Below are 27,583 nucleotides of genomic sequence, written 5' to 3' on the forward strand. Positions count from 1 at the left end.
TCTATATACAAAACAGAAACAGACTCACAGACATAGAAAAAAAGCTTATGGGTATCACATTTGGTTATGGGGGAAGGGATAATTTGGGAGTAGGGGATTAACAGACACAAACTACTGCACTCAGAATATATAGGTAACAGGGATTTACTGTACAGTACACAGAACTATATTTAATATCTTTAATAAATTACAATGGAATATAACCTGAAAAAATATATAACTAAATCACTGTGCTATACATCTGAAACTAACACAATATTGTAAATCAACTAAACTTCAATTTTAAAAAAGCCTTAAATCCCTAAATCATTCTTAATTCATTCTGCCTTTGTTGGCCCACTAACTGGATACGCTTGAACCTGTGTTTGTGTGCCTGGATTCTAAAGCAGTTGAACAGATATTAACTGTGAATAAATGTTTCAGAAGCGCTCAAGTACTCATGCCTCGACACCTTCTCTTAACCTAAATAAAAATGACTGAGCTCCTGGATCTTCCTCCACAGTCCATTCTCCTCTTCACCACCAGGAGGAGCCATGCACCCTCCTCTCATTTCCCTTCCAGGACCTGTGACGCCATGACCTGCGACGCCAGGACCGTATGAAGCCTACAGCTGGAGAAGCTAGCACCCAATAGCAGAGCAGCAGGGAGGGGACCACTGTCAGTCATCTGCACTGGCAGGGAGGCACATGACATAGGACTTGAAAGAAGTTATAGCTGGGGTGTCCACTGACAGGTCACCAGTGCTTTAAAGTTCCCATTACCTGTCCTGGGCTCAGCGTGACCATATGTCTTCGAGCTTTCTGGAACTGAGGAAAACGTTTTAAATCAGGATTGACAACATTGATTTTACTGAACACACTGGATTCTTCATAAGGGATTCTAGTTGGATAAAGGAAAGGAGTATCTTCAGGAGGAAAGAGATGCCATCTTTTCCTAATGAAAAAAAAAGATACAAGTTAATATGGTAGACTTGAGACAAAAGATGTGAGAAGGCAGCAGCGACGTGCCTGTTTTCACCCATTTTCATTCAATCCATAAAGGAATACAGGAGCCACCTTAGGGGTCACCTGGCCCATCTCTCACTCAGTTCTGGAATCTCCTCTGCAGACACCTGGTGGAGGTAGGGTAGCAACTAGACGGTATCTCAGGATGTCCCAAGTAGCCCCTTTGCAGGGACAAGATCTGCTTTGTAAGATAATTCTCAAATCAAAGTCAGTCTCCTCATAAGCTGTTTCCATTCCTATAGATAGAGCTACCTAGAATAACCTCCACTCTTTCAAATCTCTGTATTCTTATCTTATCCAGAGTAACCTGTCAGGGTTCTGTCCATCAGGTTAAATTTTCAGACTTCTCCCTGTTTGGACTGTGAATTTCTTAAGTTAAACATTTGTTAAATTGATTCATTAAGGAAGAGAAATGCACAAATGATGCCACACAATAAAAAGTAGTATAATATAGGAATCTGCAAAAAGAGAAAACTGTAAAATGGTTTACTCGCTTTAAATTTTTTTGGAAAATGGAAGTTATAAATCTTAACTCACAAAACATTAGACACACCAATACTTGGAGCCAACAGGGGGAGGACATCTGAGGCAAAGAAGGGAGAAGTGAAAAGGGAAGAGACACAGACAGAAATTCACAGATGGGGAAGTAGAGAGAGAAAAGAACCAAGTTCTGAGACAAGTCCTAAAGCCCTCCAGTGACCCCTGGCAGTTACAGTAGGGCTATCTTGTCCTTTCAAGATAGCTGATTACATTTCTTAAACTAGGAAGTATAAAGTCTTATTTTGCCTTAGAGATGATAAAGCTGCTCCCTTCCCCTGGACTCGTTTGGGAGAATACGTTTAGTGTGTCAGAGCTGGAAAGACCTTATCAGTCTAATTTTATTTTCAAAGAAGTGGAAGAAGGAGCCAGCTAAGCAGACAACTGTCTAGCTGAACTGGGAGTGGACGTCTGGAAGTTCTGGATCAGCTTTCTAAGAGCAATCCTGATCATGGCTGAGAGACACAGCACACAGAAACCACCGTGTATGCTGCTCCCCTTATTTCACAAAGGAGGAGACTGAACCAGAGGTTGAGATTTGCCCTGGTCATGAGACAGGCTGATAGAATGGAGCAGGGAGTCCTGCTGCCTACCCAATAGTCACTGCTTTTCCTGTGCAACACACACACACACACACACACACACACACACACACACACATCTCTCTCTCTCTCCCTCCCTCCTGCATGCCTATGCACACGTGCATTACCTTCCTTGCACCTGGAATACTAAGTTGCAACCATAGGTGTCCAGATGACAGGGTGTATGGGCCCCCAGGGAGCCGATCCACAATGTACTTTCCCGTCCATTTCTTCCAGGAAACCCAAAGTCAGACCATATCACATCCTGTTATGAAAATAAAGTTACAGTCCATCAGGAAACAACCAACTCTGCTGTATAGTAGTGTTACACATTTTTACTTACACATCTGGTTTGGGGCAATGGGAACCACTCTCTTACAGAAAGCACTACAGATGGAAGAGCTTAGGTTTGCAGAGCAGGCCAAGAAGTCTTTTTAACCAACAACATATCCGAATGACCTCACTAATAGCAGTTACTCAACAAATATTTAATGTCTGCCTACAACACGCCTGGCACTCTCCTAGAACATGTGATCAATCAGTGAACAAAAAGACAACAATGCCCACCCAAATGAAGCCTACATTTTAGAGGCTGGAGACCGACAATAAACACTAGGCAGAGTTATGAGGATATCTGGTGGAAGTGACTCAGGCAGTAGGAACAGTGACTGCAATGGAAACACAAGGTTTTTTTAAAAAAATATCTGAAGCTCAACTCATGAATCCAGAAAGGCATATTCCCTCTAAACAGTGTAGATATTTCGAGGTATAAGTAATACATTAACTTTTTGCACTTCAAAGACCACATGAAAGAAGGCTTCTCCTAGGTGGTGGTTGTTCAGTTGGTCAGTCGTGTCTTACTCTTTGCAACCTCATGGCCTGCATTATGCCGTGCTTCTCTGTCCTTCACTGTCTCCCAGAGTTTGCTCAAACTCATGTCCATTGAGTCTATGATACCATCCAAAAGTCTCATCCTCTGTTGCTCCCTTCTCCTCCTGCCTTCATTCAAGCTTTTCCAGCATCAGGGTCTTTTCCAATGAGTCAGCTCTTTGTATCAGGTGACCAAAGTACTAGAGGTTCAGCTTCAGCATCAGTCCTTCCAATGAATATTCAGGGTTGATTTCATTTAGGATTGACTGATCTGATTTCCTTGCAGTCCAAGGGACCCTCAAGAGTTTTCTCCAGCATCACACTTCAAAAGCATCAATTCTCTGGCACTCAACCTTCTTTATGGTCCAACTCTCACATCCGTACATGACTACTGAAAAAAACCACAGCTTTGACTATACAGACTTTTGTCAGCAAAGTGATGCTTTTGCTTTCTAATATGCTGTCTAGGTTTGTCTCCTGGGTTAGTGTAGTTGTTTAAAACTATAGGTGCCTTTACTATGGAACGTTAGTTCATACCTACTAAATCAGAGTGTCCAGGTGGGGGAGACACAGCACATATTTTGAAACACTACTGCTATGCTCCTTAAAGTCATGAACTCTAAGCGTAAAGAACTTTAAAACAGAGACCGCACTTTGAACTTGGCACTCCTTTTGTCTAGTTCTCTTTCAACAAACTGCTCTGCTTGATTTTATTTAGGCTTAAAGAAAGAATGTTCTTGTTTTTAAATAAAAGTTGGAAAACTACAAATGTAGTTTGACATAAACTCAAATCCATGAACTTAAAATATGTATAAGCTGAAAAGAAAAGGACACACTATTGAGCCAGACAGAAAGGTTTGGCTTTATTTATTTTCTGAATCATGAATTTTTCCTATTGAATTTTAAAGAATAAAGCAAAATAAAAAACACTTTTAGGTGCAGAACATTGTCCTAAATACTGACACTAGTTTAACAGTGTCTTCAATCTGCATTTTCTATTTTAAGAGGCAGAACATTAACATTACTCAAAGAGAAAGGATTCTGGAGAGACATTTTAATAGATGGTTTTAAGGAAGACTAGAAAAAGCATTTTCATTTTTGTTTTCAGTGATGAAGATAGCAGAATATGTGCATATAACTGATATCTGTTATTAAAGGCGGAGTTTTTGAAAAGTCAGCACTATTATACATGCATATGGTTCCATGCAGCAGCTCTGGGGTTGGCAAAAGTCACGTCCCCTCTGGACACAGCACATATGCTCTATGCAAGGAGCTTACCTGTTTTCCTAATGCCTATTGGAATACCTGGTTCAGGTTAAGTGCTTAAAATCTTGGTTGCTTGGGAGGGAAAGAAGAATATGTTGGCTTATTATAAATGGTTCAGGTCGAGAACATTTTTGAGCATCTGAGTTTCTCTGGTGAGTTTACCATCTGAGCAGATGGGTTGGGAGGATCCCCTGGAGGAGGGCATGGCAACCCACTCCAGTATTCTTGCCTGGAGAATCCCCATGGACAGAGGAGCCTGGAGGGCTACAGTCCATGGGGTTGCAAAGAGTTGGACACGACTAGGCAACTAAGCACATCACAGCACACTACATATCTAGTATAATGCTGAATGTTTGGAATACAAAAAATTAATACAATACAGGCCCTCCTTTTAAATCTAACAATGGAAGACAGTCCCATAAATGGACCTGTCCCACAGAGTGGAAGAACTGCTTTGACAGAAGTGAGCAGAAAGCACGCTGAGATCACTGAAAAAGGGCACCCGGTCCAAGCAGGGAGCCTAGGGAGGGTTCCCATAAACCTGGTCTTTGGTGAACAATTCATCATACCTCAGTTTGGAATTTAAAGGCAGCGGAAAGACATGCAGTACAAAAACAGAAAACAGGGATCTGCCTCATCTAAGAAGAGGCTGGTTTAAGTCACTCAATCTTCTTATAGATACACCTCTTTGGAAATTTAAGGAATACCAACACCCCTTTGCTCAGAGAAATGAGTACACGCGCACGCGCGCGCGCGCACACATACACACACACACACACACACACACACACACACACTTTCAGGGGGTCAGTGGACTGAGCCCAGGTGAGACACTGTTCTAGAGCACTGCTTCAGAAAAAACCACAAGGGGGAAGTTCTACCGGGTGTGTGTGTGGGGTGACCATATGAGAAACTGACACAAGGCTTCCCGTACCTCTTATCTAACATAGTATCACTAAACAAGGAAAAATTATTTTGAAATGATTAGATCAGGGTGACCTAAACTACTTAAAATTCAGCTGCAAATTGGCTGAGAAAACCACAGGGAGAAGGGTTTGGGGCAAAGTGGTAGAGAGAGAGTAAGAGTAAATTTGTCAAAAAACAGACAACACTGAGTGTACCTATTTTGACTTTCCCCACAGGCTCTTGAGAGTTGGGAATTTCTTGCCTTTTTCTTATGAACTGTTGCCTAGCCATATTTCTTTATCCCTGACTTTGTAGATTTCAGGAGGCCATGGAACCCTACTTTTATCCCTCTTAAAATGAATCTTAACTTTCTGCCTGCTGTTTTATAATGTTTAAATCAAGCTACATACATGACTCCTAAACTTTCATTGCAAGTCCTTAATTCTCTTCTACTTACCACTAAATTTATACATTCAAAGGCTAACAAGCTATCACTTTCGGGTTATTGAATCCACACGGTTGGACAGGCCCAAATCACAACATTTTATATGCATCATCTCATTTAATCCTAGAAAACTGAAAGTAGTTATATCCACTTTATCCATGTGGAAACTACGGGGCAGTTCTGTCCTTTTAACAATATTGTTAAAAAATGCGGAGACATTTTTGTTTGTCATAGTAAACAGGGTGCCTTGGCATTCAGTGAATGGGCATGAGGGATGCAGCTCAACACAATATGAAAAAGTTTTATCTTGTACAATATTTATAACACTGGGAAAACTGATCTTAGTCTCAGTTATCTGAGACTAGAGTTCTAATTCTAATTTCACATAATCCTGTCAAAAACAAAAGGATTTCTGCATAGTATTAATATATACTGAATTTCAGAAACATGATTACTAAGTAAGTTGAGGAAGGATTGCATTTTTGTGTTTCTGCAGCTTTATCCAGAGCGGTTCACCATTTTGAAAAATAAGTCACCAACAGCACTGAAACGCACATGACATTTGGGTTGGCAATATATACACCAATATCAGTCTGTGCTGGTACTGTCTCATCATGGTGACTGTATGTGTAGAGATACAGATACACTTATTCAGTCACATTTCAAAACGTTAAATATAAAATATTGGAAATATTCACTGGAATTTTATCTTAATTCTTCAAAACTGAACCTCTTCCTTGTAGGTAGGTACAAGCATATGATTAATTCATTATGTCTTCTAGTACAGCCATGCTTGAATTATTTACACATTAAATCACACATTTTTTAAATTCTCATGTATTTTAATAGTTTTTAAAAATCATTTGTAGAGGTAATTATATTACCTGAAAACTGCATTTCAGAACCATAAAGGGGATGCAGATTCTGATATGAGGCTAGAATACTGGAGCGAGTTGCCTTTCCCTTCTCCAGGGGATCTTCCCAACCCAGGGATCGAATCCAGTTCTCCTGCATTGCAGGTGGATTCTTTACCAGCTGAGCCACCAGGGAAGCAACGTGAAAGTCGCTCAGTCTATACAGTCCATGGAATTCTCCAGGCCAGAATACTGGAGTGGGCAGTCATTCCCTTCTCCAGGATATGAGACCATGCTACACCATTCTCTACTGCTCTCCCATCAGGGACCACACATCTCCCTACCTTTGCTCCTGCTGTTGCCTTTGCATGGCCAGTCTACTTACTACCCACACCCCAATTCACATTTCTCTTTTGAGACCCACTGTAGGTGTCAATTCTTTGGACACTTCCACACCACACCCCTCCCCGCTCCTACCACATGCAACCTGGTTATTCTCTTTTGGTCTCTCTCTCTCAAAGAACTTTGATTCTTTGCCTGTCTGACCCCTTCTCCTCAAAGCAGCAAAAGTAGTATTAATCAAGAAAACAAACAATGATCTTAAAATATTAAGTCTTGTCCCCTCCTTTGCTCTGCAGTTAGAATTAGATCCAAATGCCCTCTATCATGGGCCTGAATGACCAGGTCCTTCTCATCTCTCTGACACCTTAACCCTCTCCATCTCACTGGCCAGGCTTCACCTGATACTTGCTTTTTTTTTTTGGTGAAAACATTTAAATTCTACTTTCTTAGCAAATTTCAATTACACAATAGAGTATTATTAACTATGCTGTTGTGTAGTCTCTAAGTGGTGTCCCACTTTTTAAAGACCCTAAGGACTGTAGCCTACCAGGCTCCTCTGTCCATGGGGGTTTCCCAGGCAAGAATACTGGAATGGGTATAGCCATTCCCTTCTCCAGGGAATCTTCCTGACCCAGGGATCGAACCCAAGTCTCCTATATTGCAGGCAGATTCTTTTTATTGTCTGAAGCCCCTTACATGAACACTATAAATTAGCAAGTACTTATAGCTCTTTTTTCCTTGAAAAAATTACCTTAGGTAACATAAACAGAAAAGAGGTAGTTGACTGTACCCACAGATAGGCTTGGATAAATACCCAAATTCTTACATCCAATTTGCCTTATTAGAAAGCATCACTGACCATCAAGCCCCTTTGAATATTACTAAACCACCTGGCTCAATTTCAACATACTCTCATTAACTATGTTACGAAGCCCAAGACAGGCTAGAACTAATCTTCCGTGTGTTGCATTTTGAGATTCTGTGTCCTGGTGACTTAACAAGGCTCCTGACTCTCTACAGTCAATCTGAATCACAACATAAAATGGAATCTACCTGGGAAATGTTCTTGGGGCAAATCCCTTTGCTATATATTGATTCTTAATAGCTTCAATTGTTGCTGTTGTTCAGTCACTAAGTTGTGTCCGGCTTTTTGTAAGCCCATGGACTCTAGCCTGCCATGCTCCTCTGTCCATGGGATTTCCCAGGCAAAAATACTGGAGTGGGTGCCATTTCCTTCTCCAGGGGTCTGGTCTTCCCAGACCAGGGATCAAACCTGTGTCCCTTGCATTGGCAAGTGGATTCTTTACTACTGAGCCACCAAGGAAGTCCACAATAGCTTCAATTACAATGATACTTATGAAAGTGAAGTCACTCAGTCTTGTCTCTTTGCGACCCCGTGGACTGTAGCCCACCAGGCTCCTCCGTCCATGGGATTCTCCAGGCAAGAAGACTGGAGTGGGTTGCCATTTCCTTCTCCAGGGGATCTTTCCGACCCAGGGATTGAACTCAGGTCTCCCACATTGCAGGCAGACGCTTAGATGGTTATATAATGTAACATCTGCCATTCTTACCTAATGAGTCAAAGAAATTTTGTTACTGTCACAAATTCCTTGCAAAGTAGAGAAAAAGATGTTCCAAAAAATGTATTGCTTAGATCAGTCATTGATATGATGTACAGCTAAAAAAATTAGACCAATTTTATGTGCCAAATGAGAGTCAGTTAAGTGTCAAAATCATAATTTTTGGCCACCTTTAAGGCTATAGGATATTTTCCAACAATACCAACATTTTTGCCAGTGTATTTATCAGTATTATATATTTATCATGGAATAAGAATAAGTAGAGGCTATAAGTAAATACTTATAAAACTAGTTATAAGGCTGAAGACAGCTAAGAATTTCTTATCAAGATTGACAAATGCTACAATTGATTAACTAGAAGCCACATAGAACTGGATGAAGGTGAACTTGGGGTCTAAGTTAAAACATTCTCTGAAAGGTCATAAAGACCAAAGAAACAGCAAAACAAAAAATGGTAAGACTAGGAAAAAAACATACTTATGTAATCATTCAAATATTCATTATATATTCAGCACTATGTTAGCAGTCTGGAGGAATAAAAAATTATACTGTTTCCAAAGAGTTTACAATGCTGTTAGGGGAACAAGATACAAGCATTCTATGTTATGCACTATTTAAATAACAATCCAAATAAAACATACAGGGATGAAGGCAAGGGACAAATGGATGTAAGTACAAGTGGCTGAGAAGGCTTCTGAGCCAAGGGTGAATCTGAGCCAGGCCCTAAGAAGTTAAATACTAATAGGCAGAAATTGAGAAAAGCATGAGCAAAGGCCAGAAGACAAGAGAGCACAGATTGTGGTCCAGCACTGCAAGGAGATGCAGAGGAGACAGGCTGTGTCAGTTACCCTGGGGAGAGTCTTCAATGCTATTTCCCTTACACAATTTAAAGTTGCTTCCCTTGTGGCTCAGCTGGTAAAGAGCAGCTTCTGCTACTATGTGGGAGACCTGGGTTCAGTCCCTGGATTGGGAAGATCCCCTGGAGATGGGAAAGGCTACACACTCCAGTATTCTGGCCTGGAGAATTCCAAGGCCAGAATGGAATACAGTCTATACATGACTGTATAGACCATGGGGGTCACAAAGAGTCAGACACGGCTGAGCAACTTTCACTTTCAATTTCAAGTCATGAAATGGTTGTGAATATAATTTCAATATTTTCATAAGAAACTATTTTAGAATTAATTAGAGGAGGAGTCAGAACTAGAAGAGTAGAGAGTAATTTCAGATGGGATGATGTAGAGATTCTTAAAATGGTTCACAGACCTCTTGGGGACCCCTGAGACCATTTCACAGACCTCTTGGGGACCCCTGAGACCATTTCAGGTGATCTGTGAGGTATTTTTTTATTTCACTGTGTTGACATTTGCATTGAAGGCACAAAAACAATGGTGATAAAAGTGTTGTCAAGCTGTGGAGCCAAACAGTACTAGTAGCATTGCATTTTTTAAAACAGCCTTATTGAAGTATAATCGATGTGCAATAAACAGTGTATATTTAAAGCGTATAACTTTATGAATTTTCACCTACATATACACCTGAAAAACAATCACTACAATCAGGATGACAAACATTTTGGTCATGTCCATAAGTTTTCCTATAACCTTCTGTAACCTCTCTCTACCCTTCCTTCTTAGATCTATTTTGTGTCACTATAAATTGTAAAGAACCTGCCTGCCAATGCATGCGACTAAGTGATATGGATTCGATCCCTGGACTGTGAAGATCCCCTGCAGAAGGGCATGGCAACCCACTCTAGTAATCTTGCTGGAGAATCTCATGATAGAGGACCTTGGAGGGCTACAGTTCCTAGCGTCTCAGAGTCAGATATGACTGAAGCAACTTAGCACATACACAATTTTATATAAATGGATTCATAGTGCAAGTACCCCTTTTTTATATTAACACTATCCAAAGGCAAACTAAACAAAGTAGATTTCAGACATCAGAAAAAGGAAGAACTCAGAAAAGAGAGGAACATCACATTTCGATAAAATATTAATCCATTAAGAGGAAACAGTAATCCTAAATGTGTATGAACCTAAACTGTTACTAGTTACAAAATACACAAAACAAAAACTGACCAACCTAAAATGAAAAAGAAACAAATATACAACTAGAGTTGAGAAATTTCCATATCTATCTCTGTATAATGGGTAAAACAAGCATACAGGGAATCAGTAAAGATACAGGAGACACAGACAAACAACTTAATTGACAGTCATAAAACAAAAACAGCAGAATATACATTACTGTCAAGTGCACGTGGGACATTTATCAAGACTGACTATATTCTGGGCTGTAAAACAATAAATTTAAAAGGACTAAAATCATCAAAGTATGTTCTCTGAACACAATGGAATTAAATTAGAAATGAATAACAGAAAGACAGCTGGAAATCCCCAAGTATTTGCAAAATAAACATTACACTTCTAAGTAATCCATAAGTCAAAGAAAAACATCACAAGGGAAATTAGAAAATATTCTGAACAGAATAAAAATGATCTTGGAAACTTGTATCTTGAAACACATGAGCTAGAAAGCTTCCTAAAACTTAAAAGACTTTTCTGATAAGAATGGTGATGCTATTTACAAATGTCACTTTTTGAAATAATGAAGTAAAAATGCATCAACATTTGGAAGATCTATACAATGCAGTACACCACTATTGAAGATCCATTCCATGCAAGATAGACCAATGGATTTTACTAAGAAGGGTTCATTGATTACGGGTTCAGATTATTGTAACTAACGAACCTTTAAGAGACTACTCGTTAGAGGCAGAAACAACTCAAATTTGGTGGAGTATTAAAAAAAAAATCCACAATTATCTAGAAAGGTTGCCAAAATGCTCCTCTCTTTTTCAGCTGCATATGTATGTGAAACCAGATATTCTTCATACACTTCAAACAAACCAACAAATCGCAACAGACTGAATGACGCAGATAGAAAAAATCCGCTTTCTTCTATTCAACTCTGGTGCTTAGCTGTGTCCGACTACTCTCCTAACACTGAAATATTGGTGAATATAATTATTTTCATTAAAATGTCATTTATATTCACATACAATGAGTTTATTTTAAATAAACATTTAAAAATTTATCCATTTTAATGTTTACCCACCATTTTAAGACAGATGGAAGAAAGCCTGAAACAAAAGTAGTCAGATTTAGTGACTGAATTACAGTGGTAAAAGTAACACGACTTAGCTATCTTAAATATAAGACTTTGTGCTCAGAAAACTGAGATAAAAAATGATATAATCTTAATGACTTGACTGTTTATAGCAGATTTGCCTGTTCTAATCCAGAGAATTAATCACCATAATGTGAGCTGACAGAAAACTCATTCAGCTACAAATATCAGATTGTATAAGGGCTCAAATAGAATTCCAGCACATTACCAAAAGGCTGTCCTTTATACCCACACTTAAGGAAAGGACACATGTCTGCACAGTGCTGCCATGCCTGGGCTGAGACAGAACTGATGGGGTCAGGTTAGAGACTCACCCAAGGCAGAGTGAGACAAGATTCAGCACAGACAGAAGGCCTTCATCCTAGCTGTGGAGTAATGCATCCGAGCCTTCTGCAGGCATACAGAGCAGCAGTTAAAGCCTGGGGGACAGACTGCTTAGGTTATTCTTTTCTTAGCTGTACAATTTCAAAAAAAGGTTTACTTAACCTCTTGGTGCCTCATTCTTCTTAAAACAGGGATATTATTAAATCATGGGTTTATTGCGAGGACTACTTTGCTGTTGCTGTTCAGTTGTGCCCGACTCTTTGCGACCCCATGGAATGCAGCATGCCAGGCTTCCCTGTCCTTCATCATCTCCCGAAGCCTGCTCAAACTCATGTCCGCTGAGTGGGTGATGTCATCCAACCATCTTGTGCTCTGTTGTCCCCTTCTCCTCCTGCCTTCAATCTTTCCTAGCATCAGGGTCTTTTCTAATGAGTTGGCTCTTTCCATCAGGTGGCCAAAGTATTGGAATTTTAGCATCAGTCCTCCCACTGAATATTCAGGGTTGATTTCCTTTAGGATTGACTGGTTTGATCTCCTGGCAGTCCAAGGGACTCTCAAGAGTATTCTTCCACACCACAGTTCGGAAGCATCAGTTCTTCAGGGCTCAGCCTTTTTTACTGTCCAGCTCTCACAGCCATATGTGACTACTGGAAAATCCATAGCTTTGACTATACAGACTTTTGTGGGAAAATAATGTCTCTGCTTTTTAATATGCTGTCTAGGTTGGTCATAGCTTTTCTTCAAAGAAGCAAATATCTTTTAATTTCATGGCTGCAGTCACCATCTGCAGTGATTTTGGAGCTCAAGAAATTAAGTCTGTCACTGTTTCCACTATTTCCCATCTATTTGCCATAAAATGATGGGACCAGATGCCATGATCTTAGCTTTTTGAATGTTCAGTTTTAAGCCAGCTTTTTTACTCATCAAGAGGCTCTTTAGTTCCTCTTTGCTTTCTGCCATATCTGAGGTTATTGACATTCCTCCTGGCAATCTTGATTCCAGCTTGTGCTTCATCCAGCCTGGCATTTCAAATGATGTACTCTGCATAGACATTAAATAAGCGGGGTGACGGTATAGAGCCTTGATAGTCTCATTTCCCAATTTTGAACCAGTCTGTTGTTCCATATCCAGTTCCAACTGTTGCTTCTTGACCTGCATACAGGTTTTGCAGGAAGCAGGTAAGGTGGTCTGGTATTCTCATCTCTTTAAAAATTTTCCAAAGTTTACTGTGATCCACACAGCCAGAGGCTTTAGCATAGTCAATGAAGCAGATGTTTTTCTGGAATTCCCTTGCTTTTTCTATGATCCAACAGATGTTGGCAATTTGATCTCTGGTTCCTTTGCCTTTTCTAAATCCAGCTTGAACATGTGGAAGTTCTTGGTTCACGTACTGTTGAAGCCTAGTTTGGAAAATTTTGAGGATTACTTTGCTAGGATTACTTTGCAACTGTGTGCAGTAGTTTGAACATTCTTTGGCACTGACCTCCTTTGGGAATGGAATGAAAACTGACCAAGTATTGATAAACGTTATTATTCTTATGTTTTACCTGAAATATAGAATAATAAAATACTAGTCTAGGACTTTCCCGGTGGCATAGTAGATAAGAACCACCTCCCAATGCAGGGGACATGGGTTTGATCACTGATCTGGGAAGATCCCACATGCTCTGAAGCTGCAAAGCCTGTGTGCCACAACTACTGAGCCAGGGCCTAGAGCCCACAAGCCACAACTACTGAGCCTGAGTGCTCTAGCTACTGAAGCCCACACATCTAGAGCCTACGCGCTACAACAAGAGAAGCCACCACAATGAGAAGCCCGAACACTGCATGAAGAGCAGCCCATGCTCAGGACAGCTGGAGAAAGCCCATGCAAAGCAACGAAGACCCAGCGCAGCCCAAAATAAATAATAGACTTAGAAAATACTAGTCTAATATGCAGGGTGGGCTAGGGTATGAGAGATGTAATAAAACACTCAAAGTTAACTATGATTTCTGAAAGGTATAGGATTAAAGTTCTATACAGTAATCACAATTAAGGTTATTAAAGTATTACCTCAAAATTATCATTTAAAAATGAGTAAATAGTACATTGATACAGACTGGATTCAGAAAGCATCTACTGAATGTTTTCAAAACCAATGCATTACTTTCATGGTTGTCAGATAAAAAAGTATCCTCAGCTAACAATTAGGAGCCAAGTGACATGTTTTCCTTTCTTTTACAAAAATGATCATTTATTATAAGAAAACATTTAAAATGTTAACAAAGGAAAGATATAAAGTATTATTGACTGCTGTATTATAATAACTGTGTAAACACCAGCATCCAAACCTTGACTCAAGGTGAAACAGAAAAATGTCAGCTCAATGCAAAATGACTCAAGAGTCCAAGGACTATCAGCCTGTATGAGAGGAGAGTCCAGAGTGTGTGTGGTGGTGACAGGCAAGAGCAGGGGGTAGGGGTGGGGAGGTGTAAACAGCCTGCTGTGATGGCAAAATACATCCCGAAAGGTCAGGATGAAGGACTCCAGAACCTTGACTTGATGGTGGGCAAGGCAGAGTCATTCAAACAGCTTCCTGGGACGACTCCCATTCCTGGCCCATGTGCCTAAGACAGAGCCTAGAGCAGGGAGTTTGCAAAATCACCCCACAAAACGAACTGACAGTTTGAGGTAGAAAGCGTTTTAAAAAGAGGATACTGTAGAATGCAAACTGCTGTCGGTTATGTCAACACATGGCAAAGGACTTCCGCATTCTTACTCCTGCCTGCACACTTCTGTAGGACTTCTACAGTGAATCTTCGGGAGCCCAGCACTTTCTGCCTCAGGCCAGAAACCTGCATTAAACACCCCCCACCTCCGAGCAATGAGAGCAGGCAGCAGTAGCCAGGAGGGTTTCTAGGATCCTAGGAATGCTTGAACGCTTCTTCACGTAACCAGCTTTGTACCTCCATCTGCCTGCCTGACAGAATAAGAACTTAGATGAAGGTCAGGAGGAAATGAAGTTGTATACACAATCTGTGTTTCTGATATGCTCCAAACTGATTCAGGTGCTATTTAAAAGGCAAAGGAGAGACTGTGCAGGAAGGTTGGCAGCTAGGAACACAGTAAGAGGGCTGTTCACCGTGGTGGGCCAAACATTACACTTCCTTTGAGTGAATCTTTGGGCGTGAGTGGACAGAAGACGCAAGACTCACAGTGACTTTTGAGAGAAAAAGACAGTGAGGAAAAGGGTACCTTGAAGATTCTAATTTGTGAACTTTTCTCAAGAACAAACTATACCATGACTAAAAGATATGTACTGACTTACCTGGAAAATATCTGTCTTGTCTTCAAATAAACTGACAAAATATTTATAGTCAGCATAAGCCCAGAATTTGGAATGATCATAGTCTCTAAATGCTCCGGAAATACTAGACTGGTCACAGTTCCAGGAAAGAAACTCTTCAAGTGTAGCTTCTACATAATTACATGCGGTTTCAAACTGAGGAGCTGCAACGGAAAAGAACCCAACTTTAAATGCATACAGAACACAGTTTCTAAATATTGTTGCTTTTTCAAATGAAGATCATTTCAACCAAGAAATTACTATTTAACATTAATTAGAAATTAATTATGTACTTGCTAAATAATTAGAACCATCTATAACACTTATCCTTGGAAGAAAAGTTATGACCAACCTAGACAGCATATTCAAAAGCAGAGACATTACTTTGCCAACAAAGGTCTGTCTAGTCAAGGCTATGGTTTTCCAGTGGTCATGTATGGATGTGAGAGTTGGACTGTAAACAAAGCTGAGCGCCAAAGAACTGATGCTTTTGAACTGTGGTATCGGAGAAGACTCTTGAGAGTCCCTTGGACTGCAAGGAGATCAGCCCTGGGTGTTCTTTGGAAGGAATAATGCTAAAGCTGAAACTCCAGTACTTTGGCCACCTCGTGCGAAGAGTTGACTCATTGGAAAAGACTCTGATGCTGGGAGGGATTGGGGGCAGGAGGAGAAGGGGACGACAGAGGATGAGATGGCTGGATGGCATCACTGATTTGATGGACGTGAGTCTGAGTGAACTCCGGGAGATGGTGATGGACAGGGAGGCCTGGCGTGCTGCGATTCATGCGGTTGAAAAGAGTCGGACACGACTGAGCAACTGAACTGAACTGAATAACACTTAACAATATTCATGATTAAATTTAAAAGTAAAAAAACACAAATTTAATCTTTAAAGACTACTCTTTCTATCGCCTGATGCAGTGATCCAGAGGAATACTTTATCAATTCTCCAAGACCTTTTCAGGGAGCTGTGAGGTCTGAACTATTTTTATAATAATACTATGACAGTATTTGTCCTTCTCACGCTTATTCTCTCACAGGAATACAATGGAGTTTTCGAGGGGCTACATGGCATGCATTGATGTCACTGCTGTGACAGCTAGTCACAGCAGCATGTGTGACTAGCTGTATGTGCTTAGTAGAATATGTGCTTATATTCTTATATTTTTAAATGTCTGTAAACAAAAACAAAGAGAACTGCTCACCAACCAGCTCTACAAGGATTAAGTGGGAACCCACTGCAGTCACTGACTAACAGTGCACTCTCAGAGAAAACCAAGACCATAACAGGATGAAGCACTCTGTGGTTCAGATAGACGAAATTAAGACCATAACAGGGTGCTCTGTGCTTTGGATGAGCAGGCCTCTTGGATAGTTAGATGTATATCTTGGGAAGAACTTCAGTGACCAGATCCTTGGATCTTCCTAAGGAAAAGCACTAAAATCATTAACTTTATATATTGGTTGTTTGTGACTACCAAGATGTCTGCTTGACTCCACATGTTCCCTAGGCCAAATTCACATATATATACAGGCTTCTTCCCTGCCCTTTGGAGCAGTTTTCTCAGAGGTCCTAAGAGGCTCTCTCCTGTGCTAAAGTTCTCATTGAAAGAAAGTGAAAGTTGCTCAGCCGTGTCCAGTCCATGGAATTCTCCAGGCCAGAATACTGGAGTGGGTAGCCTTTCCCTTCTCCAGCGATCTTCCTGACCCAGGAATCGAACTGGGGTCTCCTGCATTGCAGTTGGATTCTTTAACAACTGAGCTATTAAGGAATTAAGACACCAAATAAAACAAACTCACAAGTATCACACTGAGCATTTTTCTTTAAGTAGACATATCTCAGTTTTAATTAGTAATAGTAATTTAAAGTCTATTTATTCATTAACTCATTTATTTCAGAATCATTTACTAAGTACCTAATTTGTAACTAGTATTGTGTTCAAGTTTCCTGATGCTGGGAAAGATTGAAGGCAAGAGAAGAAGGGGACGACAGAGGATGAGATGGTTGCATGGCATCACCAACTCAATGGACATGAGTTTGAGTGAACTCCGGGAGTTGGTGATGGACAGGGAGGCCGGGCATGCTGCAAGTCTATGGGGCTACAAAGAGTAGGACACGACTGAGCAACTGAACTGAACTGAATGGTAAGTATCACGAGATATAACCTACATCAACCAAAGCTCACTCACTGGGGTACTCAATAGTTTTTTATTTATTTAATTTGGCTGTGCTGGGTCTTAGTTGTGGCATGTGGGATCTAGTTCCCTGACCAGGGATGGAACCCAGGCCCCCTGCATTGGGAGCACAGAATTTTAGTTAGTGGAAAGTCCCCTCAATTATTTTAAGTATAAAAGAATCCTGAGTCTAAAAAGTTTGAGAACTACTTCTGCAGATTAAAAAAAAAAACACGGCAACACTGTCTTCGGAAAACTTTTGACTTTATACTGTACATTTATCATATAGAGCTCCTTAGAATCTGTCCATTAAGTGGAGAATGGCAATTTAAAGTCTGTTTATTTATTCATTAACTCATTTATTTCAGAATCATTTATTAAGTACCTAATTTGTGACTAGTATTGTGTTCAGGTTTCCAGGAACATAAAAGAAATGGATAATACTCTTGAATTTAGAATATATTTAGACAAAAAGAAAACTTTAACCAGAATAACAGGGAATGTGAGGCATCATATAATTAGATGCAAAATTCTGTGCCACAGCCAACCTAGGAGAAGGCAAAGACCGGAGATGAGGGTTGATCAGGAAAGCTTGAAGGATAGTCTGCTGTCTGTCCAGAGCGGTTTGTTCCTACAGGTAGAACTGTTTTATACAAGAATTATTATTCTAAATAGTGATGAAATAATTTCTCCTTTGCAGTTAGCAGAATACTCTAAATGTACTTAGGAATGTTAATATTCAAGTAATCTGATGACAATATATTTTGCAAAGCATGACATCCTTTCAAGAGGGAATGTAGACCTAACACATATAATTCAATCAGCACAGTGCCTGACACATGACAGATACTTAGTAAAAGCTAGGCACTACTATTACTAGTACTGTGCTTAGTCGCTCAGTCGTTTCCAACTTTGCGACCCCACGGACTGTAGCCCACCAGGTTCCTCTGTCAACGGGATTTTTCAAGCAAGAATCCTGGAGTAGGTTGCCACAGGCACAAGTACTAGTAATGTCCTACTATTTATTTATTTATTTACTTGTTTAATTGCTAAGTCATATCTGACTCTTCATCAACCCATAACTTGGGGCACCTAAAAACTAGCTGAATTAGTACTAGGAAGAAAAGCGTATTCAAAGAGCTTTTATCTTTTCCTTCCATTTCCTCCCAAATGGTTCAAGATTATCTCAATCACCTTTCCTCATTTCTTTATCCTAAAGCCTCAGAACTGCAGAGAAATAATAGAGGGGAGGGTATGTGTCACCCCTAATTCACCTATTTCATCAATTTGTCACTTGACTTTGAAAAGCAGGAAAACTTTACTAGGGAACATTTATCTAAAAACCAGTATATTTAAGAACTGTTTAAATTTGATCATTTTTGAGGAACATTTAGAACAGTGGCTAGTACACAGTAACCCATCAATATGTATGAGCTCTTAATCATCAACATCATCATCAAGAATTTACCATAACAGCTTTGGAAAACACTCAAAAACAAACAAACAAACAAGAAAGCTACATGGTGCTGGAATCATTTCTAAATCGTTTCATTAAGCTCCAATGGGAGCCTGAAGACCTTCCACTGTCTTGTGAGTTTTCACTTCACAGAATTCAGTCCAACAAACCCAGCTGAATACTAAAGCCATTACTCGAGCCACCTGCCTCTGGGGTAGACTGAGGAGGACTTTTCAGTTATGACCAGTTTTCATATGCACATTTGTGTTGCAGCCTCATCATTTTGTCACAGCAAGTTCTATACTTAAAAAAATGAAAACCTAAAAGTGCAAAAATTGCACTGTTACTGTCAGGGAAAGAACTGTTACAGGGAAAGACAGTAACAGAGGATTGTTAATGTCAGGGAAAACTACAATGAATGGAACGAGCAAAACTGACAGACTCTTTTATTTACATAGTGATTTCAAAATAGAATCTTTTTACTCCTTGTTGGTATTAGTAGCACCAAAGGAACGGTTTTCATTCTGTTATCATGACGATTTCTTTCTGGGTAGTACAGTTGTTTTTCTTAGTTTATTCTGTGCAATGGAATTGTTCTTTTCTAATTTGATTGTTATTGTTCTTTAATATTTCAGGCAGCTGAAACTTTCATCCTACTATCAAAATTTTAGGTAAGAAGCAGCTCAAATGCTTTTAGGATTTGGGAACAGTGTAAAAGTTAAGCTTTAATTCTTATAAAGGGAGCCCTAAAGTATTTTTGTGCATAGCACCGAAACAAGTATTTTTCCATTTTTTTAAGACTTCATCATCTCACAGCAAGAAACATTTGGAATGTGGGTACCGAGTATGACTTCTGATCGTTACTCCACTCCCTATCTACAAATGTTTAGGCTTGTTTATACATCTGCTTGGCAAATTATTGCCAGCTAAGTTTTAGTGTTGTCACTGAGAATATATGTTGGCAAATGAATTCAATCCAAAATGGCTTCAAAGAGCAATGTGATGTCACAATCTGCTTCCTAAAATAAACTGAGATACATTACAATCAAATATGCTAGCTGTCAACACTATTATTTCAAGCATTCTAAAAAATTTCTAACCAAGACCTAAAACAGAGATAAATATGCTCAACAGAAAGGTAAAAAACTTATCGTTGTTTGTAAGATCAAATAGTTGTCTTCCTAAAAAGCCCACAAGAATAAACTAAAAAACTACGTACACTATTGAGATAAAAAACTATGTACACTATTAAAGATTAAAAAAATACAAAAAATAAATGGCATTTATTTGTGTACCAATCACAATTAGAAAAACAGAATAGGCAAAAATATTTCCTTCCTAACAGCTATAAAAAATTCATAATATTTTAAGAAATTTGTAGACTTGTAAGAAAATTTTTTTTTACCCAAATCTTTTTAGTGAGATTAAAAAAAAACAAAACTTAATAAGCAAAGATTTCATGTTCCTGTGTAGGATGGTACAGTACTGTCACACGGTAGATCATTTCAAATTATGTAATTCATAGTACTTCAAGAATTTTCATTTAAATCCTTTTGACTGGAGACTTCCCTGTTAAGTCAGTGACTAAGACTCCATGACCCCAATGCCGGGGCCTGGGTTCAATCCCTGGTCCAGAGAACTAGATCTCATGTGCTGCAACTAAAGTTCTTGCATGCCGTAAGTAAGACCTGGTGCAGCTAAACAAATAAATATTAAAAAAAAAATCTTGTTGACTGAAGGAGAAAAAAATCACATGACCTAAAAGTTGTGAGTTATGTTTTATTCGGAGGATCTTACTGAGGAATACAGCTTAGGAAACAGCTGCTAAAATAGCTCTGAGGAACTGTTTCAAAGAGGTAAGGGAGGAGCTGGGATATATAGGAATTTTTGTGGGGAGGAGGGGGAAAAAGGCAATTAAACATTCAAAAGATTAAGCTAATTACAAAAAAAAATTATTTGATATGCATCTTAACTATTTGGGACCAAGATCTGGTTTTTCTCCATTCTTAATGCCCCTGAGGGAGCACCATTATGGAGGGGGAGGTAGCTGCAATGATTGATGGCTTGAAGGCCGGCAACATGTCTTGTTTAATGTGAATACACTGTTTACTAAAAGTGAAAAGATGATGCTGTGAAAGCACTGCACTCAACATGCCAGCAAACTTGGAAAACTCAGCAGTGGCCACAGTTTTCATTCCAATCCCAAAGAAAGGCAATGCCAAAGAATGTTCAAACTACCACACAATTGCACTCATCTCACACGCTAGCGAAATAATGCTCAAAATTCTCCAAGCCAGGCCTCAACAGTACGTGAACCATGAACTTCCAGATGTTCAAGCAGGATTTAGAAAAGGCAGAGGAACCAGAAATCAAATTGCCAACATTGGTTGGATCACTGAAAAAGCAACAGCATTCCAGAAAAATATCTACTTCTGCTTTATTAACTATGCCAAAGCCTTTGACTGTGTGGATTACAACAAACTGTGGAAAATTCTTCAAGAGAGGGGAATACCAGACCACCTGACCTGCCTCTTGAGAAATCTGTATGCAGGTCAAGAAGCAATAGTTAGAAACAGACATGGAAAAACAGACTGGTTCCAAAACAGGAAAGGAGTACGTCAAGGCTGTATATAGTCACCCTGTTTATTTAACTTATATGCAGAGTACATCATGAGAAATGCTGGGCTGGAGGAAGGATAAGCTGGAATCAAGATTGCCAGGAGAAATATCAATAACCTCAGATATGCAGATGGCACCACCCTTAGGGCAGAAAGCAAAGAAGAACTAAAGAGCCTCTTGATGAAAGTGAAAGAGGAGAGTGAAAAAGTTGGCTAAAACTCAACATTCAGAAAACTAAGATCATGGCATCCAGTCCCATCACTCATGGTAAATAGGAAAACAATGGAAACAATGAGACACTTTATTTTGGGGGGCTCCAAAATCACTGCAGATGGTGACTGCAGCCATGAAATAAAAAGAAGCTTACTCCTTGGAAGAAAAGTTATGACCAACCTAGACAGCATATTCAAAAGCAGAGACATTACTTTGCCAACAAAGGTCTGTCTACTCAGAGCTATGGTTTTCCCAGTAGTCATGTATGAATGTGAGAGTTGGACTATAAAGAAAGCTGAGCCAGAAGAATTGATGCTTTTGAACTGTGGTGTTAGAGAGACTCTTGAGAGTCCCTTGGACTGCAAGGAGATCCAACTAGTCCACCCTAAAGGAAATCAGTCCTGGGTGTTCACTGGAAGGACTGATGCTGAGGCTGACACTCCAAAACTTTGGCCACCTGATGCAAAGAACTGACTCTTTTGAAAAGACCCTGATGCTGGGAAAGATTGAAGGCGAGAGAAGAAGGGGACGACAGAGGACGAGATGGTTAGATGGCATCACCAACTCAATGGACATGAGTTTGAGTAAACTTTAGGAGTTGGTGATGGACAGGGAGGCCTGGCGTGCTGCAGTCCATAGGGTCGCAAAGAGTCGGACATGGTTGATCGAGTGAACTGAACTGAACACTGTTTAAGTCTCATTTAGAGGAATAAAGTTCAATTGCGCATATGCATGCGTGCGAACTTACTCACATCCAACTCTCTGTGATCCCACAGACTGTTCCCGCCAGGCTTCTCTGTCTAAGGGAATTCTCCAGGCAAGAATACTGGAGTAGGTTGCCATTTCCTTCTCCAGTGGAATCTTCCTGCCCCAGGGATTGAATCTGTGTCTCCTGCACTGGCAGGTTAATTCTTAACCACTGCATCACCAGTATCCAGTAAAATGCTGAGACAGAAGAGTGACTGGGGAAGATGAGTTGTACTTTCAAATATTAAAATACATAATAGCTGTAAAAAATAGTTTTTAGCAAGTGTTTTACTGGCCCCAAAACTGATAGTTCAGTATGTAGTCCAAAAAGAGATGCTGAAATATATAAGACTATAGTAATATAATAAAGGTAGTTTCAAAGTTGGTAGGAAAAGATGGAATTATTCAGTAAATGGTACTACAATAAAGATACTATTACCAACTTAACTATTTGGAAAAGTCAGTGAACACAACATACCAAAATAAATATGGAATGGATAAAGAGTAAAATGTGAAAAAGTAATCTAGCTATTAAAAGAAAATATTAGAACATTTACTATTGTCAGGATACAGAAGGAATTTCTAAATAAAGTAAGAATAAAAATATTAATTAAATATTATTTGATCTTACTATAAAGATATGAAGCAAAATAAAAAGGCAAACAATAAACTGGGAAATTAGTACATTAGTTACAAACACAGTATTCTTTAAATATAAGTAATTTATTTATTAAAAAGAAAACCCAAAACCTAAAACCCTAATAAGGATAACTGAAAGAAAAATTACCAGACAAAATACAAACTATTAATAAACATGAACATACGTTCAACAACACCAACAAAGAAATGTTAATTAAAGTTATGAGGCACTCATCTTTCACCTATCAACAAGGTATTTTTTTTTAAACATAAATTTCTGTCAGGGCAAAGGAGGGGCCAAACACTTGTACGTTCTGAAAGGAGAGTAAATGTAAACCACCCTTCTGCAAAGCACTTGGCCTCAGGTATCAAAGGTCTTTTATTCTTTCATTCCACAGGTGTCTGACTATCCAGATATTAGGTGTTCAGCCAATGATGAGACATGGCCCTGGCTCTCACGAGGGACCTTCTTGAGGCAAAGAGAGACTTTAAACTGCTAACTGCTTACACAATTAACCATGTGATCAGAGCTGCGCTAAGTGTTACTAAGAAATACAAGGTGGTCCGAGATAACTCGGTAGTCATATCTGATTTGGGGGGTGAGGGAGGGAGAATGTGGTCAGAAAGACTGCCATGAGATGACCTCTGAGCTGAGATCTGAAGGAAGCAGTAGAACCAACTAGGTAAAGCTGGGGTAAGGGAAAGTGGGAGAAGAGAGAAGAATCACTAGACTGTATATGCAAAGGCCCTGAAGTAAGAAGAAATAAATCTCTGGAAACACAAAAATCTTAAAAGCTTATCTGCCCGAAGCTCAGAAAGAGGAGGCAAACAGAGCTTTTTATACCATTAACAAAAATGTTGGTCTTTAGCCGAAGGGTAATAGGACGCTATCTAAGGGTTCTAAACAGATAAAGAAGATGAGATTTTTCTTTTTTTAAAAACTGTCTCTGGTTTCATTATGAGGAATGGCTGGGGCAAGAGGAGAGCAGATGAAGAGGGACTAGGCATGAGGCTCCTGCAACCATGGAGGTGAGGGACAGCAGGGTAGTCCCAGCTGGAGGATGGTCATGGAGTGAGAAGCAGGGAGATGCCGGATGCTTAGGATGTAAGTCACTGAGTCACCAGACACCACTGGGAGAGGCCATCAGCATGGCTCCGAGGTTTCTGGTGTAAGCAGCTCCCTGGATAGTGCTGCTCCTGGTGATAATGCTCATACCCTTTGGCCCAGTCATTCTCCTAGGAAAATAACCAGAAATTTGGGCAAGATTTGCTTTCAAACATGTTCACTACCGTCTTATTTATAAATTAAAACCTCTAAGCAATCTAATCAAATTAGAATTTTAAAACTAAATTAAAACTCTGATACTATCAGAGTTTCCCTGGTGGCTCACGGTAAAGAATCCACCTGCCAATGCGGGAGACAAAGAGACATGGGTTCGATCTCTGGGTCAGGAAGATCCCCTGGAGGAGGAAACGGCAACCCACTCCAGTATTCTAGTCTTGGAAGTCTCTGGATGGAAGAGCCTGGCGGGCTACACTCCCTGGGGTTGCAAGAGAGTCGAACACAACTTAGCAACTAAACAACAACAATAACAGCAATGATACTAGCGTACAATGGAAGAGTAGGTAGCCATTTAAAAGTCATAGTTAATGTCAAAAGAAGCTACTCAGAATATGTTAAGAAAAAAAAGCAGGTTGTTAAAATTTATACAACTTTATTTTTAAAATATAAAAAGGCTTGCATTGAATATACATCACAATGTAATCAGTGATTGCCTCTTGGTAACAGGAATAAGTCTTTTTAATTTTCTCTGGGTCTTCCCATTTTTCCAGTGCTCTCTAAAATGAGGAAGGTATATTTTTTATTTTTAAGTTATTTCTATTTTAAAATAACATTTGTTGAGCATTTACTATGTGCCAGACACTATTCTAAATGTTTAATGAATATGAACACATTTAACTTTGAATTGCTCAAAGCAAAATTTGAACCCACACGAGCCGACTTGAATCAGCTCTCTTACAACACTACCCAAAAGTGCTTATGGAAGTAGTGTATTTATACACAAAGAAATAACTTAAAAAGAACAAATTATTAACCTACATGAGAAAATGTCTGCATGTCATATAGTTGATAAAGAGTTAATATTCAGAATATATGAAGGTCTCTTTCACCACTGAACAAAAAGATTTTGTTTGTTTTGCAAACAAAACCACATAAAAACAAAAACCATCTCAATTAGAAAACAAGCAGAGGACTTGAATAGCCATTTCTCCAAATCAGATATACAAATGGTCAATAAGACCATAGGAAGATGGTCAACAACGTTAGTCATTAGGGAAATGCATCAAGCTATAATGAGATAAAACTTTACACACTCTAGATAGCCAGAATGAAAAATGAAATAAGTATTGGCAAGGATGGAGAGAAACTAGACCATTCACACACTGGGGTGGGAATGTAAAACGGTTCAGCTGTTTTGGAAAACAGTTTGGCAGTTCCTCAAAAGTTAAACATAGCTGCTGTATAACTGGGCAGTTACACTTCTAGGTTTAACCCAAGAGAAGTGAAAACATATGTCCACACAAAAACTTGTACATAAATGTTCATAGTAGCATTATTCATAACAGTCAAAAAGTGGAAATAACCCAAACATCCATCAGCTGATGAACGGACTGACACTGTTTATCCATAACGGAATATTCAGCTCAGTTCAGTTGCTCAGTCGTGTCCGACTCTTTGCGACCCCATGAACTGCAGCATGCCAGGCCTCCTTGTTCATCACCAAATCCCAGAGTCCACCCAAACCCATGTCCATCAAGTCAGTGATGCCATCCAACCGTCTCATCCTCCGTCATCCCCTTCTTCTCCTGCCCTCAATCTTTCCCAGCATCAGGGTCTTTCCCAATGAGTCAGCTCTTCCCATCAGGTGGCCAAAGTATTGGAGTTTCAGCTTTAGCATCAGTCCTTCCAATGAACACCCAGGACTGATCTCCTTTAGGATGGACTGGTTGGATCTCCTTGCAGTCCAAGGGACTCTCATGAGTCTTCTTCAACATCACAGTTCAAAAGCATCAATTCTTCGGCGCCCAGCTTTCTTTATAGTCCAACTCTCACATCCATACATGACTACTGGGAAAACCATAGCTCTGAGTAGACAGACCTTTGTTGGCAAAGTAATGTCTCTGCTTTTGAATATGCTGTCTAGGTTGGTCATAACTTTCCTTCCAAAGAGTAAGCGTCTTTTAATTTCATGGCTACAATCACCATCTGCAGTGATTTTGGAGCCCCCAAAAATAAAGTCAGCCACTGTTTCCCCATCTATTTGCCATGAAGTGATGGGACCGGTTGCCATGATCTTTTTTTCTGAATGTTGAGCTTCAAGCCAACTTTTTCACTCTCCTTTTTCACTTTCATCAAGAGGCTCTTGAGTTCTTCACTTTCTGCCATAAGGGTGGTATCATCTACATATCTGAGGTTATTGATATTTCTCCCGGCAATTTTGATTCCAGCTTGTGCTTCCTCCAGCCCATTATTCAGCAATAAAAAGAAAATACAAATACATGCTACAACATGGGTAAATTTTAAAAACATGCTACATGAAAAAAAGCTAGACACAAAAGGCCACAACCACATGATTCCATTTTTATATGTCCAGAATAGGTAAATTTATAAAAACAGGAAAGTAGATTAGTGGTTGCCAGGGGTGGAGAAGGGTGTGAATGAGGAGTGACCACCAGTGGGAACCAGAGTTCTCTGCAGTGTGATGAAAATGTTCTGGAATTAGATAGTGGTGGTAATTGCACAAAATTATGAAGATGCTAAAAGCACTGAACTGTGTACTTTTAAGTGGTGGATTTTATATGAATTTTGTCCAAAGACCAGATTATCTTTCTAAGAGACTTTCTGCTTCCCTTTTTCTTTTCTGCATGAGTGCTAACTTTAAAACTTCAAATTACTGTTCTTCTGTAAAACAGAATAATAATAGTTCCACTCTAAGTGGGCTTGAAGAAGATTAAGAGAGTTAATAAGTATAAAGCACTCAGAACAGTGTCTGACACAATAGTTGTCAATAGCTATTAGTAGTAGTATTTAGAGTCTAACCAGGAGGTGAAAAAAATTACAATTTCTATTTTTCTTCAAATTACTGTTTTACAGAAACTTCAGTGAGTATAAGATTTATGTGACTGAAATCAAGAAAACAAGAGCACAAGCTGATTTTTACGTAGCTGCTGCTGGTCTAGCATTTAATTTAAAAATACAACAAACCACAATGAGGAGCCAAAGAGTTTATGTTAATACTGCTCTATCTGTCACTGAAGTATAAAGGGGTCCTAGACACCAAAAACCCAGTAATTTTGAGATATACATGAGAGAAAGAAGCTTAGAGAAGCTGGAAGAGAAACTGGGCAATTTTTTAGTTCCTTTGGGGTTATTAATAGATATCCTTAATATCTTCACAGAGCCACTTCACAGCAATGCTTAAAACACTATGAATTTCTAGAC

At 39.4% G+C, this 27,583-nt stretch overlaps 1 protein-coding gene across 3 annotated transcripts in view; it reads right to left on the reverse strand.

Annotated features, from left to right (window-relative positions):
• HSPBAP1 (HSPB1 associated protein 1) overlaps window positions 1-27,583 on the reverse strand; it is a 55,361-nt gene that overhangs the window by 8,455 nt on the left and 19,323 nt on the right. For all 3 annotated transcript variants that reach the window (XM_013963313.2, XM_005675032.3, XM_005675031.3), the window contains exons 3-5: window positions 15,213-15,394; window positions 2,251-2,387; window positions 762-933 (exon numbers count right to left, since the gene is read on the reverse strand). In XM_013963313.2, coding sequence (XP_013818767.2) covers window positions 762-933; window positions 2,251-2,387; window positions 15,213-15,394 — 491 coding nt within the window. The remainder of the gene's footprint in view (window positions 1-761; window positions 934-2,250; window positions 2,388-15,212; window positions 15,395-27,583) is intronic.

This window comes from Capra hircus, chromosome 1 (genome assembly GCF_001704415.2).
Source record: "Capra hircus breed San Clemente chromosome 1, ASM170441v1, whole genome shotgun sequence".
Classification (NCBI taxonomy): domain Eukaryota; kingdom Metazoa; phylum Chordata; class Mammalia; order Artiodactyla; family Bovidae; genus Capra; species Capra hircus.